The 12930-nt window shown below is 48.6% G+C and overlaps 1 protein-coding gene across 4 annotated transcripts in view; it reads right to left on the bottom strand.

Annotated features, from left to right (window-relative positions):
- Nucleotides 1–297: 297 nt before the first annotated feature.
- Nucleotides 298–12930, bottom strand: part of trim9 (tripartite motif containing 9) — a 105864-nt gene continuing 93231 nt past the window's right edge. For 2 of the 4 annotated variants that reach the window (XM_042330275.1, XM_042330277.1), the window contains 4 exons: nucleotides 11000–11038; nucleotides 5436–5739; nucleotides 3262–3424; nucleotides 298–480 (listed from right to left, as the gene is read on the bottom strand). In XM_042330275.1, the coding sequence (XP_042186209.1) occupies nucleotides 403–480; nucleotides 3262–3424; nucleotides 5436–5739; nucleotides 11000–11038 (584 nt within the window). In that variant the 3' untranslated portion in view covers nucleotides 298–402. The remainder of the gene's footprint in view (nucleotides 481–3261; nucleotides 3425–5435; nucleotides 5740–10999; nucleotides 11039–12930) is intronic. The other 2 variants (XM_042330276.1, XM_042330278.1) reach the window with 1 other exon arrangement.

The following is a 12930-nucleotide window of genomic DNA, read 5'->3' as shown; positions in this document are numbered from 1 at the left end:
TAGTGCCAAATATAGGGAATAGGGTGCAATTTGGGACATAACCCTAGAGAGCCCAGAAATTGAGCAGCCTGGTGCCTTTCTGAGTACCAAATGGCTCCGTATTCCTTATGTAGTGCACTATATAGGGAATAGGGTTCTATAAGGCTCTGGTCTAATGTAGTGCACTATATAGGGAATAGGGTTCTATAGGGCTCTGGTTAAAACACTATATAGGGAATAGGGTTCTATAGGGCTCTGGTCTAATGTAGTGCACTATATAGGGAATAGGGTTCTATAGGGCTCTGGTCTAATGTAGTGCACTATATAGGGAATAGGGTTCTATAAGGCTCTGGTCTAAAGTAGTGCACTATATAGAGAATAGGGTGCCATTGTCTTGCTTCACTGCAGTGCTGAGTCAACTCCTTAACACACTGAGCCAGACAGGTCTGCTTCCCCTGGAGTGTAGAAGTCAGGAATGGGCAGGCCGGTGTGCAGGGTCACCTACAGAACACAGGACAAACATCGCCATCATCATCATCATCCTCCTCCTCTTCATCATCATCATCCTCCTCCTCCTCCTCCTCTTCCTCATCATCATCACCATCCTCCTCCTCATCATCATCATCATCACTATCCTCCTCTTCCTCCTCCTCATCATCATCATCATCATATCCTTGCAGCAAAAAAATAGTATATTTCCCCAAGTAGATAGAACGAGCTGAAGAAAACATGTAATTTAAAGTATTGACCACCAGGTGGAGCTGTTGAGCTGAATGAGAAACTAGACAGCTATCAACGTGACAGCTATCAAACACATCATTGCTGTCACCAATACAGATAAATATAGATAAGGACGCTGTCTGTCTACAGGCAGGGATAATTTCATACCTATTCATAGACTCTATTGTGTAGCTTCTTCAGACTTTTCTCTGCTCCGGAGATGCTACGCAGGTTGGAGTAATGGTTTGGGGCTACCTGGCTGGTAAAACATTGTTTCTACGTTGGGGCTACTCTGGTTGGGAAAACTTTGTTTCTACGTTGGGGCTACCTGGTTGGTAAAACATTGTTTCTACGTTGGGGCTACCTGGCTGGTAAAACATTGTTTCTACCCTTGGGTTTCTACGTTGGGGCTACCTGGCTGGTAAAACATTGTTTCTACGTTGGGGCTACCTGGCTGGTAAAACATTGTTTCTACGTTGGGGCTACCTGGCTGGTAAAACATTGTTTCTACGTTGGGGCTACCTGGCTGGTAAAACATTGTTTCTACGTTGGGGCTACCTGGCTGGTAAAACATTGTTTCTACGTTGGGGCTACCTGGCTGGTAAAACATTGTTTCTGGTTGGTACATTTGGGGCTACCTGGCTGGTAAAACATTGTTTCTACGTTGGGGCTACCTGGCTGGTAAAACATTGTTTCTACGTTGGGGCTACTCTGGTTGGGAAAACATTGTTTTTTGGGGCTACCTGGTTGGTGTTTCTACGTTGGGGCTACCTGGTTGGTAAAACATTGTTTCTACGTTGGGGCTACCTGGCTGGTAAAACATTGTTTCTACGTTGGGGCTACCTGGCTGGTAAAACATTGTTTCTACGTTGGGGCTACCTGGCTGGTAAAACATTGTTTCTACTACGTTGGGGCTACCTGGCTGGTAAAACATTGTTTCTACATTGGGGCTACCTGGCTGGTAAAACATTGTTTCTACGTTGGGGCTACCTGGCTGGTAAAACATTGTTTCTACATTGGGGCTACCTGGCTGGTAAAACATTGTTTCTACGTTGGGGCTACATTGTTTCTGGCTGGTAAAACATTGTTTCTACGTTGGGGCTACCTGGTTGGGAAAACATTGTTTCTACATTGGGGCTACCTGGCTGGTAAACCATTGTTTCCAAGTTGGGGCTACTCTGGTTGATAAAACGTTGTTTCTACGTTGGGGCTACCTGGTTGGTAAAACATTGTTTCTACGTTGGGGCTACTCTGGTTGGTAAAACATTGTTTCCACGTTGGGGCTACCTGGCTGGTAAAACGTTGTTTCCACGTTGGGGCTACTCTGGTTGGTAAAACGTTGTTTGCACATTGGGGCTACTCTGGTTGGTAAAACGTTGTTTCCACATTGGGGCTACCTGGCTGGTAAAACATTGTTTCTACGTTGGGGCTACCTGGCTGGTAAAACATTGTTTCTACGTTGGGGCTACTCTGGTTGGGAAAACATTGTTTCTACATTGGGGCTACCTGGCTGGTAAACCATTGTTTCCAAGTTGGGGCTACTCTGGTTGATAAAACGTTGTTTCTACGTTGGGGCTACCTGGTTGGTAAAACATTGTTTCTACGTTGGGGCTACTCTGGTTGGTAAAACTTTGTTTCTACGTTGGGGCTACCTGGTTGGTAAAACATTGTTTCTACCCTTGGGCTACCTGGCTGGTAAAACATTGTTTCTACCTGGCTGGTAAAACATTGGGCTACCTGGCTGGTAAAACATTGTTTCTACGTTGGGGCTACCTGGCTGGTAAAACATTGTTTCTACGGGGGCTACCTGGCTGGTAAAACATTGTTTCTACGTTGGGGCTACCTGGCTGGTAAAACATTGTTTCTAAAAAATTGTTTCATTGTTTCTACGTTGGGGCTACCTGGCTGGTAAAACATTGTTTCTACTACTGGCTGGTTGTTTCTAAAAAAACATTGTTTCATTGTTTCTACATTGGGGCTACCTGGCTGGTAAAACATTGTTTCTACGTTGGGGCTACCTGGCTGGTAAAACATTGTTTCTACGTTGGGGCTACTCTGGTTGGGAAAACTTTGTTTCTACGTTGGGGCTACCTGGTTGGTAAAACATTGTTTCTACGTTGGGGCTACTCTGGTTGGGAAAACATTGTTTCTACATTGGGGCTACCTGGCTGGTAAACCATTGTTTCCTGGTTGATAAAACGTTGTTTCTACGGGCTACCTGGTTGATAAAACGTTGTTTCTACGTTGGGGCTACCTGGCTGGTAAAACGTTGTTTCTACGTTGGGGCTACCTGGCTGGTAAAACGTTGTTTCCACGTTGGGGCTACTCTGGTTGGTAAAACGTTGTTTCCACATTGGGGCTACTCTGGTTGGTAAAACGTTGTTTCCACATTGGGGCTACCAGGTTGGTATTAACAGTATTTCTATGTTGTGGTGACATTACCTCAACATTAGTACACTGTTTCTACTTTTGGGATACCTGGTGGGTAATGTTTCTACGTTGGGGCTATAACATTGTTTCTACGTTGGGGACTGTAACGTTTCTACGTTGTTTCTAGGTTACCTGTACGTTGCGGTTGAGGCTGACAGCAGGGTAGTAGATCCCCTCGATGCCTTCGAAGGCCACAGGACCCTGCTGTTCGTCGTTGATGAGGAAGATGAGCACCCCTCTGGTGAAGTCTAACAACACTCCTACTGTAGCCTCTTCACTGACGCCCCCGTCCGTCCTGAAGAGACACACAAACACAGGGGTAAGGTCCAACACACACACTATGCACTGAGCAACAATACACACGAACCACAGGGGGTTGGTGGCACCTTAATTGGGGAGGACGGGTTCGTGGTAATAACTGGAGCGGAATCTGTGGAATTTTATGATTTTTTAAAAAACATTTTATTTCACTTTTATTTAACCGGTTAGGCCAGTTGAGAACAAGTTCTCATTTACAACTGCGACCTGACCAAGATAAAGCAAAGCAGTGCGACAATAAACAACAACACAGAGTTACACATGGAATAAAACAAACATACAGTCAATAACACAATAGAAACAGTTTGTATACAGTGTGTGCAAATGAAGTAAGGAGGTATAAGGCAATAAGTAGGCCAATAGTGGCGAAGTAATTACAGTTTAGTAAATTAATACCGGAGTGATAGATGAGCAGATGATGGTGTGCAAGTAGAAGTAGAAATACTGGTGTGCAAAAGAGCAGGAAAAGTAAATAAAAACAAATATGGGGATGAGGTAGGTAGATTGGATGGGCTATATACAGATGGACTATGAACAACTGCAGTGATCTGTAAGCTGCTCTGACAGCTGATGCTTAAAGTTAGTGAGGGAGATATAAGTCTCCAACTTCAGCGATTTTTTTTGCAATTCGTTCCAGTCATTGGAACGGTATCAATTCCATCAAACACGTGGTTTCCATGGTTTCCATGGTTTCCAGGTGTTTGATACCATTCCGTTCGCTCCGTTCCCGCCCATCATTATGAGCCGTCCTCCCCTCAACAGCCTCCTCTGGTGCACACATAAACCTAAACATAAAATACACTCTGTATGTTGTACAGATCCGTCAACACATTTCCCGTTTGGGCATCGACTATCTTATTTTATATTTCACACGCTAAAGTATGTCGAAGCAAGACACTGATTCACTGATTTACATGTAAAATATATCGTAGCACCCCATTGAGAGACACAGAGAGCCAGTGGCTAAGTTATCCCTCCATTTCTATTACCTGTTAGTGTGTGTGTGTACCAGGTGACATACCTGTTGGTGTGTGAGTTGTTGTGTGTGTACCAGGTGACATACCTGTTGGTGTGTGAGTTGTGTGTGTGTGTACCAGGTGACATACCTGTTGGTGTGTGAGTTGTTGTGTGTGTGTACCAGGTGACATACCTGTTGGTGTGTGAGTTGTTGTGTGTGTACCAGGTGACATACCTGTTGGTGTGTGAGTTGTGTGTGTGTGTACCAGGTGACATACCTGTTGGTGTGTGAGTTGTTGTGTGTGTACCAGGTGACATACCTGTTGGTGTGTGAGTTGTGTGTGTGTGTACCAGGTGACATACCTGTTGGTGTGTGAGTTGTGTGTGTGTGTACCAGGTGACATACCTGTTGGTGTGTGAGTTGTGTGTGTACCAGGTGACATACCTGTTGGTGTGTGAGTTGTGTGTGTGTGTACCAGGTGACATACCTGTTGGTGTGTGAGTTGTTGTGTGTGTGTACCAGGTGACATACCTGTTGGTGTGTGAGTTGTGTGTGTGTACCAGGTGACATACCTGTTGGTGTGTGAGTTGTGTGTGTGTACCAGGTGACATACCTGTTGGTGTGTGAGTTGTGTGTGTGTACCAGGTGACATACCTGTTAGTGTGTGTGTGTACCAGGTGACATACCTGTTAGTGTGTGTATGTACCAGGTGACATATGTGTTAGTGTGTGTGTGTGTACCAGGTGACATACCTGTTAGTGTGTGTGTATACCAGGTGACATACCTGTTAGTGTGTGTGTGTGTGTGTGTGTACCAGGTGACATACCTGTTGGTAGGTGAATTGTGTGTGTGTACCAGATGACATACCTGTTAGTGTGTGAGTTGTGTGTGTGTGTGTACCAGGTGAAATACCTGTTAGTGTGTGTGTGTACCAGGTGACATACCTGTTAGTGTGTGAGTTGTGTGTGTGTGTACCAGGTGACATACCTGTTAGTGTGTGAGTTGTGTGTGTGTGTACCAGGTGACCTACCTGTTGGTGTGTGAGTTATTGTGCATGAACCAGGAGCGGTTGTTGTCCACATACATGGCCCAGGCCTTGTCGTCTTTACCCAGCATCACGTCCTTCAGCACGTCGCCGCGGGCAACCCCGAACGCAGGGTCCGGGTGGTTGTCATAGCGATCCACCGTGATCTCCCAGTAGTGCACACCGCGGGAGAAGCCTGAATTACCCATGACCACCCTGTCGTCGTAGCTGTTGCACGTCACCGTCAGGTTGTCGTTGGAGAGGATGATGTCAGGGTGGGCCGACGCGGGGTCAAAGGTGAACCAGGCAACTGTAGAATGTACGCACACACACACGCACACACACGGCAAGCACGCACACGCACACACACACACACACACACACACACACACACACACACACACACACACACACAGGTTCTTCCATCATAAGGTATGGTCAGTGTGATCAGAGTGAAAACATGTAACAGAGGACAAGAGGCTAGCTAGGTGGTGGTCTTGTCTGAGGTAAGTGAGTCTATGTTACTGGTGACTGTGATGTAGCCCGAGAGGTATACTACAAAGTAGGATCAATGAGCTAGCCAGCTAACTTTATTTTCTGGTTCATTAAGAAGGCTGATCACACACAGTAGAATATAATGTTTGTTGAAGTCAATTAGTGCATGACCATTTCAAGGTTATCTTTCTAAAAAAAAACAAAAAACGTTTCAGAATATTCAAACAAGTTAACTGGCCAACAAGTCCTTGATTGTGTTTTGTAGTGATAGTCTTTTGGTCCCAAATCTGGCACAACAACAGTTGGCCAAACAGCAAAATGAGATCTGGGACCAGGCAACAGAAGTATGACGTATCATCAATGACCAACATGAAGACACACATTTAATACTTGAGTGTTACCAGAATATATGACTTCTATCCTGACTGATACTCTATAGCAGAGTTTCCAACCCTGTTCCTGGAGAGCAAACCCTCCAATAGGTTTTCACTCCAACCCTGTACCTGGAGAACAAACCCTCCCCTAGGTTTTCACTCCAACCCTGTTCCTGGAGAACAAACCCTCCAATAGGTTTTCACTCCAACCCTGTTCCTGGAGAACAAACCCTCCAATAGGTTTTCACTCCAACCCTGTTCCTGGAGAACCCCCCCCTCCAATAGGTTTTCACTCCAACCCTGTTCCTGGAGAACAAACCCTCCCCTAGGTGTTCACTCCAACCCTGTTCCTGGGGAACCCCCCTCCAATAGGTTTTCACTCCAACCCTGTTCCTGGAGAACAAACCCTCCCCTAGGTTTTCACTCCAACCCTGTTCATGGAGAACCCCCTCCTCTACGTTTTCACTCCAACCCTGTTCATGGAGAACCCCCCTCCTCTACGTTTTCACTCCAACCCTGTTCCTGGAAAGCAAACCCTTTTTTCACTCCAGCCCTGTTCCTGGAGAACCCTCCTCCCCTAGGTTTTCACTCCAACCCTGTTCCTGGAGAACCCTCCTCCCCTAGATTTTCACTCCAACCCTGTTCCTGGAGAACCCCCCTCCTCTACGTTTTCACTCCAACCCTATTCCTGGAGAACAAACCCTCCTCTACGTTTTCACTCCAACCCTGTTCCTGGAGAACAAACCCTCCCCTAGGTTTTCACTCCAACCCTGTTCCTGGAGAACCTCCCTCCTCTAGGTTTTCACTCCAACCCTGTTCATGGAGAACCCCACTCCTCTAGGTTTTCACTCCAACCCTGTTCCTGGAGAACCCCCCTCCTCTAGGTTTTCACTCCAACCCTGTTCCTGGAGAACCCCCTCCCCTAGGTTTTCATGCCAACCCTGTTCCTGGGGAACAAACCATCCAATAGGTTTTCACTCCAACCCTGTTCCTGGAGAACCCTCCTCCAATACGTTTTCACTCCAACCCTGTTCATGGAGAACCCCCTCCTCTAGGTTTTCACTCCAACCCTGTTCATGGAGAACCCCCTCCTCTAGGTTTTCACTCCAACCCTGTTCCTGGAGAACCCCCTCCTCTAGGTTTTCACTCCAACCCTGTTCCTGGAGAACCCCCTCCCCTAGGTTTTCATGCCAACCCTGTTCCTGGGGAACAAACCATCCAATAGGTTTTCACTCCAACCCTGTTCCTGGAGAACCCTCCTCCAATACGTTTTCACTCCAACCCTGTTCATGGAGAACCCCCCTCTAGGTTTTCACTCCAACCCTGTTCATGGAGAACCCCCTCCTCTAGGTTTTCACTCCAACCCTGTTCATGGAGAACCCCCTCCTCTAGGTTTTCACTCCAACCCTGTTCATGGAGAACCCCCTCCTCTAGGTTTTCACTCCAACCCTGTTCATGGAGAACCCCCTCCTCTAGGTTTTCACTCCAACCCTGTTCCTGGAGAACCCCCTCCCCTAGGTTTTCATGCCAACCCTGTTCCTGGGGAACAAACCATCCAATAGGTTTTCACTCCAACCCTGTTCCTGGAGAACCCCCTCCCCTAGGTTTTCATGCCAACCCTGTTCCTGGAGAACAAACCATCCAATAGGTTTTCACTCCAACCCTGTTCCTGGAGAACCCCCCTCCCCTAGGTTTTCATGCCAACCCTGTTCCTGGGGAACAAACCATCCAATAGGTTTTCACTCCAACCCTGTTCATGGAGAACCCCACTCCTCTAGGTTTTCACTCCAACCCTGTTCCTGGAGAACCCCCTCCTCTAGGTTTTCACTCCAACCCTGTTCCTGGAGAACCCCCTCCCCTAGGTTTTCATGCCAACCCTGTTCCTGGGGAACAAACCATCCAATAGGTTTTCACTCCAACCCTGTTCCTGGAGAACCCTCCTCCAATACGTTTTCACTCCAACCCTGTTCATGGAGAACCCCCTCCTCTAGGTTTTCACTCCAACCCTGTTCATGGAGAACCCCCTCCTCTAGGTTTTCACTCCAACCCTGTTCCTGGAGAACCCCCTCCTCTAGGTTTTCACTCCAACCCTGTTCCTGGAGAACCCCCTCCCCTAGGTTTTCATGCCAACCCTGTTCCTGGGGAACAAACCATCCAATAGGTTTTCACTCCAACCCTGTTCCTGGAGAACCCTCCTCCAATACGTTTTCACTCCAACCCTGTTCATGGAGAACCCCCCCTCTAGGTTTTCACTCCAACCCTGTTCATGGAGAACCCCCTCCTCTAGGTTTTCACTCCAACCCTGTTCATGGAGAACCCCCTCCTCTAGGTTTTCACTCCAACCCTGTTCATGGAGAACCCCCTCCTCTAGGTTTTCACTCCAACCCTGTTCATGGAGAACCCCCTCCTCTAGGTTTTCACTCCAACCCTGTTCCTGGAGAACCCCCTCCCCTAGGTTTTCATGCCAACCCTGTTCCTGGGGAACAAACCATCCAATAGGTTTTCACTCCAACCCTGTTCCTGGAGAACCCCCTCCCCTAGGTTTTCATGCCAACCCTGTTCCTGGAGAACAAACCATCCAATAGGTTTTCACTCCAACCCTGTTCCTGGAGAACCCCCTCCCCTAGGTTTTCATGCCAACCCTGTTCCTGGGGAACAAACCATCCAATAGGTTTTCACTCCAACCCTGTTCCTGGAGAACCCCCTCCCCTAGGTTTTCATGCCAACCCTGTTCCTGGGGAACAAACCATCCAATAGGTTTTCACTCCAACCCTGTTCCTGGAGAACCCCCTCCCCTAGGTTTTCATGCCAACCCTGTTCCTGGAGAACAAACCATCCAATAGGTTTTCACTCCAACCCTGTTCCTGGAGAACCCCCTCCCTAGGTTTTCATGCCAACCCTGTTCCTGGAGAACAAACCATCCAATAGGTTTTCACTCCAACCCTGTTCATGGAGAACCCCACTCCTCTAGGTTTTCACTCCAACCCTGTTCCTGGAGAACCCCCTCCTCTAGGTTTTCACTCCAACCCTGTTCCTGGAGAACCCCCCTCCCCTAGGTTTTCATGCCAACCCTGTTCCTGGGGAACAAACCATCCAATAGGTTTTCACTCCAACCCTGTTCCTGGAGAACCCTCCTCCAATACGTTTTCACTCCAACCCTGTTCATGGAGAACCCCCTCCTCTAGGTTTTCACTCCAACCCTGTTCATGGAGAACCCCCTCCTCTAGGTTTTCACTCCAACCCTGTTCCTGGAGAACCCCCTCCTCTAGGTTTTCACTCCAACCCTGTTCCTGGAGAACCCCCCCCCTAGGTTTTCATGCCAACCCTGTTCCTGGGGAACAAACCATCCAATAGGTTTTCACTCCAACCCTGTTCCTGGAGAACCCTCCTCCAATACGTTTTCACTCCAACCCTGTTCATGGAGAACCCCCCTCTAGGTTTTCACTCCAACCCTGTTCATGGAGAACCCCCTCCTCTAGGTTTTCACTCCAACCCTGTTCATGGAGAACCCCCTCCTCTAGGTTTTCACTCCAACCCTGTTCATGGAGAACCCCCTCCTCTAGGTTTTCACTCCAACCCTGTTCATGGAGAACCCCCTCCTCTAGGTTTTCACTCCAACCCTGTTCCTGGAGAACCCCCTCCCCTAGGTTTTCATGCCAACCCTGTTCCTGGGGAACAAACCATCCAATAGGTTTTCACTCCAACCCTGTTCCTGGAGAACCCCCCTCCCCTAGGTTTTCATGCCAACCCTGTTCCTGGAGAACAAACCATCCAATAGGTTTTCACTCCAACCCTGTTCCTGGAGAACCCCCTCCCCTAGGTTTTCATGCCAACCCTGTTCCTGGGGAACAAACCATCCAATAGGTTTTCACTCCAACCCTGTTCCTGGAGAACCCCCCTCCCTAGGTTTTCATGCCAACCCTGTTCCTGGGGAACAAACCATCCAATAGGTTTTCACTCCAACCCTGTTCCTGGAGAACCCCCTCCCCTAGGTTTTCATGCCAACCCTGTTCCTGGAGAACAAACCATCCAATAGGTTTTCACTCCAACCCTGTTCCTGGAGAACCCCCCCTCCCCTAGGTTTTCATGCCAACCCTGTTCCTGGAGAACAAACCCTCCACTAGGTTTTCACTCCATCCCTGTTCCTGGAGAACAAACCCTCCAATAGGTTTTCACTCCAACCCTGTTCCTGGAGAACCCCCCTCCAATAGGAGAGCTCCAACTCTGTTCCTGGAGAACCCCCCTCCAATAGGAGAGCTCCAGGAACTGCATTGAAGAGACCTGCTGTAGATAGTATACAGAGCTGGGTTCAAATCACGTATCTCTGACATATACTGTCAAATACACTGTTATGACACATACTTTACAAATACAATACTACATTAGACACTCAAGGAGAGGGCAGATGCTATCTCTGTGGGCACTCCGTGTAATGGGATTTGATACAGTTACCATGGCAATTGGAACATTAACGTCAGTTCCCATAGGAATATCACTTGAGTAAAAAAATATGTTGATTGGAGGTTCACAGTGGAACCTGAAATAACTAAAGCCCCAATTGGACAGCAAACTGCCCACCCCTTGGTTATCAAGTCAATGATTGGTTGCTGTGATGACATTTGCAATGATCAGGTTAGGAGTGGAGCTGAGTGGAGTACATTCAGCAATGAGAGGGTTAAAGGGTGTGTGACCCATCCATACCTGTGGCTAGCGTTTGCATATCACATGGGGATTGTCCAGCTGCAATGTGAAATGCATAGAGAGAGGGAGAAGAAGGGGGGATGGGAGGGAGAGAAAGAAAGAGAAATAGAGAGAGGAAGAGTGTGAGAGAAAGGGGGGTGGGAGAGAGAGAGAGAAAGAGAAATAGAGAGAGAAAGAGTGTGAGAGAAAGGGGGTGGAGAGAGAGAGAGATGGGAAGTGGCAGAGTGTGTAGGAGGTGTGGGTGGAGGGTGGAGGAGAGAAAGTGGTGAGAGGGAGAGAGAGAGTAGAGAGAGAGGGAGGTAGAGGAGAGAGGGGGAGGGAGGGGGGAGGGAGGGAGGGGGAGGGAGGGAGGGAGGGAGGGAGGGAGGGAGGGAGGGAGCAGTGTGTGTGTGAGTTGAAGATAGAGGGGTGGAAGAGAAGAGAGGGTAAAAGCTGTGTTGAGTTGATCAGAGAAGCTGGTTCGTTTCAGTGGCCAGTTTAATATCACAAAAGAAGATCTAAGCATATTCCACCCATTCTAGGGATTATTTTCCAAACCAACCACAAGACTGTCACATCTGCTCCCGCTCTTCCCTCCCCCTGGTGCTTGAGGGTAGCCTAGTGGTCAGAGCGTTGGACTAGTAACCAAAAGGTTGCAAGTTCAAATCCCCGAGCTGACAAAGTAAAAATATGTCGTTCTGCTCCTGAACAAGTCAGTTAACCCACTGTTCCTAGGCCGTCATTGAAAATAAGAATTTGTTCTTAACTGACTTGCCTGGTTAAATAAAGGTAAAATACATTTTTAAAAAGGGGCGCCAGATTACCCTGCATCACGCCATCCATGACCCACACCTGCCGTCACTCACACCTGCCATCACTCACACCATCCATCACCCATACCTGCCGTCACTCACACCATCCATCACTCACACCATCCATCACTCACACCATCCATCACCCACATCATCCGTCACCCACACCATCCGTCACCCACACCATCCGTCACTCACACCTGCCATCACTCACACCATCCATCACCCACACCTGCCGTCACTCACACCATCCATCACTCACACCATCCATCACCCACACCATCACCCATCATCACCCACATCATCCATCACCCACACCATCCGTCACCCACACCATCCGTCACTCACACCTGCCATCACTCACATCATCCATCACCCACACCATCCGTCACCCACACCATCCGTCACTCACACCTGCCATCACTCACACCATCCATCACCCACACCTGCCGTCACTCGCACCATCCATCACCCACACCATCCATCACCCACGCCATCCATCACCCACGCCAATCATCACCCACACCATCCATCACCCACACCATCCATCACCCACACCATCCATCACTCACACCTGCCATCACTCACACCATCCATCACCCATACCTGCCGTCACTCACACCATCCATCACTCACACCATCCATCACCCACACCATCCATCACCCATACCTGCCGTCACTCACACCATCCATCATCCACACCATCCATCACTCACACCATCCATCACCCACACCATCCATCACCCATACCTGCCGTCACCCACACCATCCATCATCCATCACCCACACCATCCATCACCCACACCATCCATCATCCATCGCCCACACCATCCATCACCCACACCATCCATTATCCATCACCCACACCATCCATCATCCATCACCCACACCATCCATCACCCACACCATCACCCATCATCCATCACCCATCACCCAACCATCACACCCACACCATTCATCCACCCCACACCATCCATCACCCACACCATTCATCACCCACACCATCCATCACCCACACCATCCATCATCCATCACCCACACCATCCATCACCCACACCATTCATCACCCACACCATCCATCACCCACACCATCCATCATCCATCACCCACACCATCCATCACCCACACCATTCATCACCC

The sequence above is a fragment of the Oncorhynchus tshawytscha genome, linkage group LG11 (genome assembly GCF_018296145.1).
Source record: "Oncorhynchus tshawytscha isolate Ot180627B linkage group LG11, Otsh_v2.0, whole genome shotgun sequence".
NCBI classification, from domain to species: Eukaryota; Metazoa; Chordata; class Actinopteri; order Salmoniformes; family Salmonidae; genus Oncorhynchus; species Oncorhynchus tshawytscha.
The sequence above is the reverse complement of the archived record's forward strand: the minus strand, read 5'-3'. Positions and strand labels throughout refer to the sequence as shown.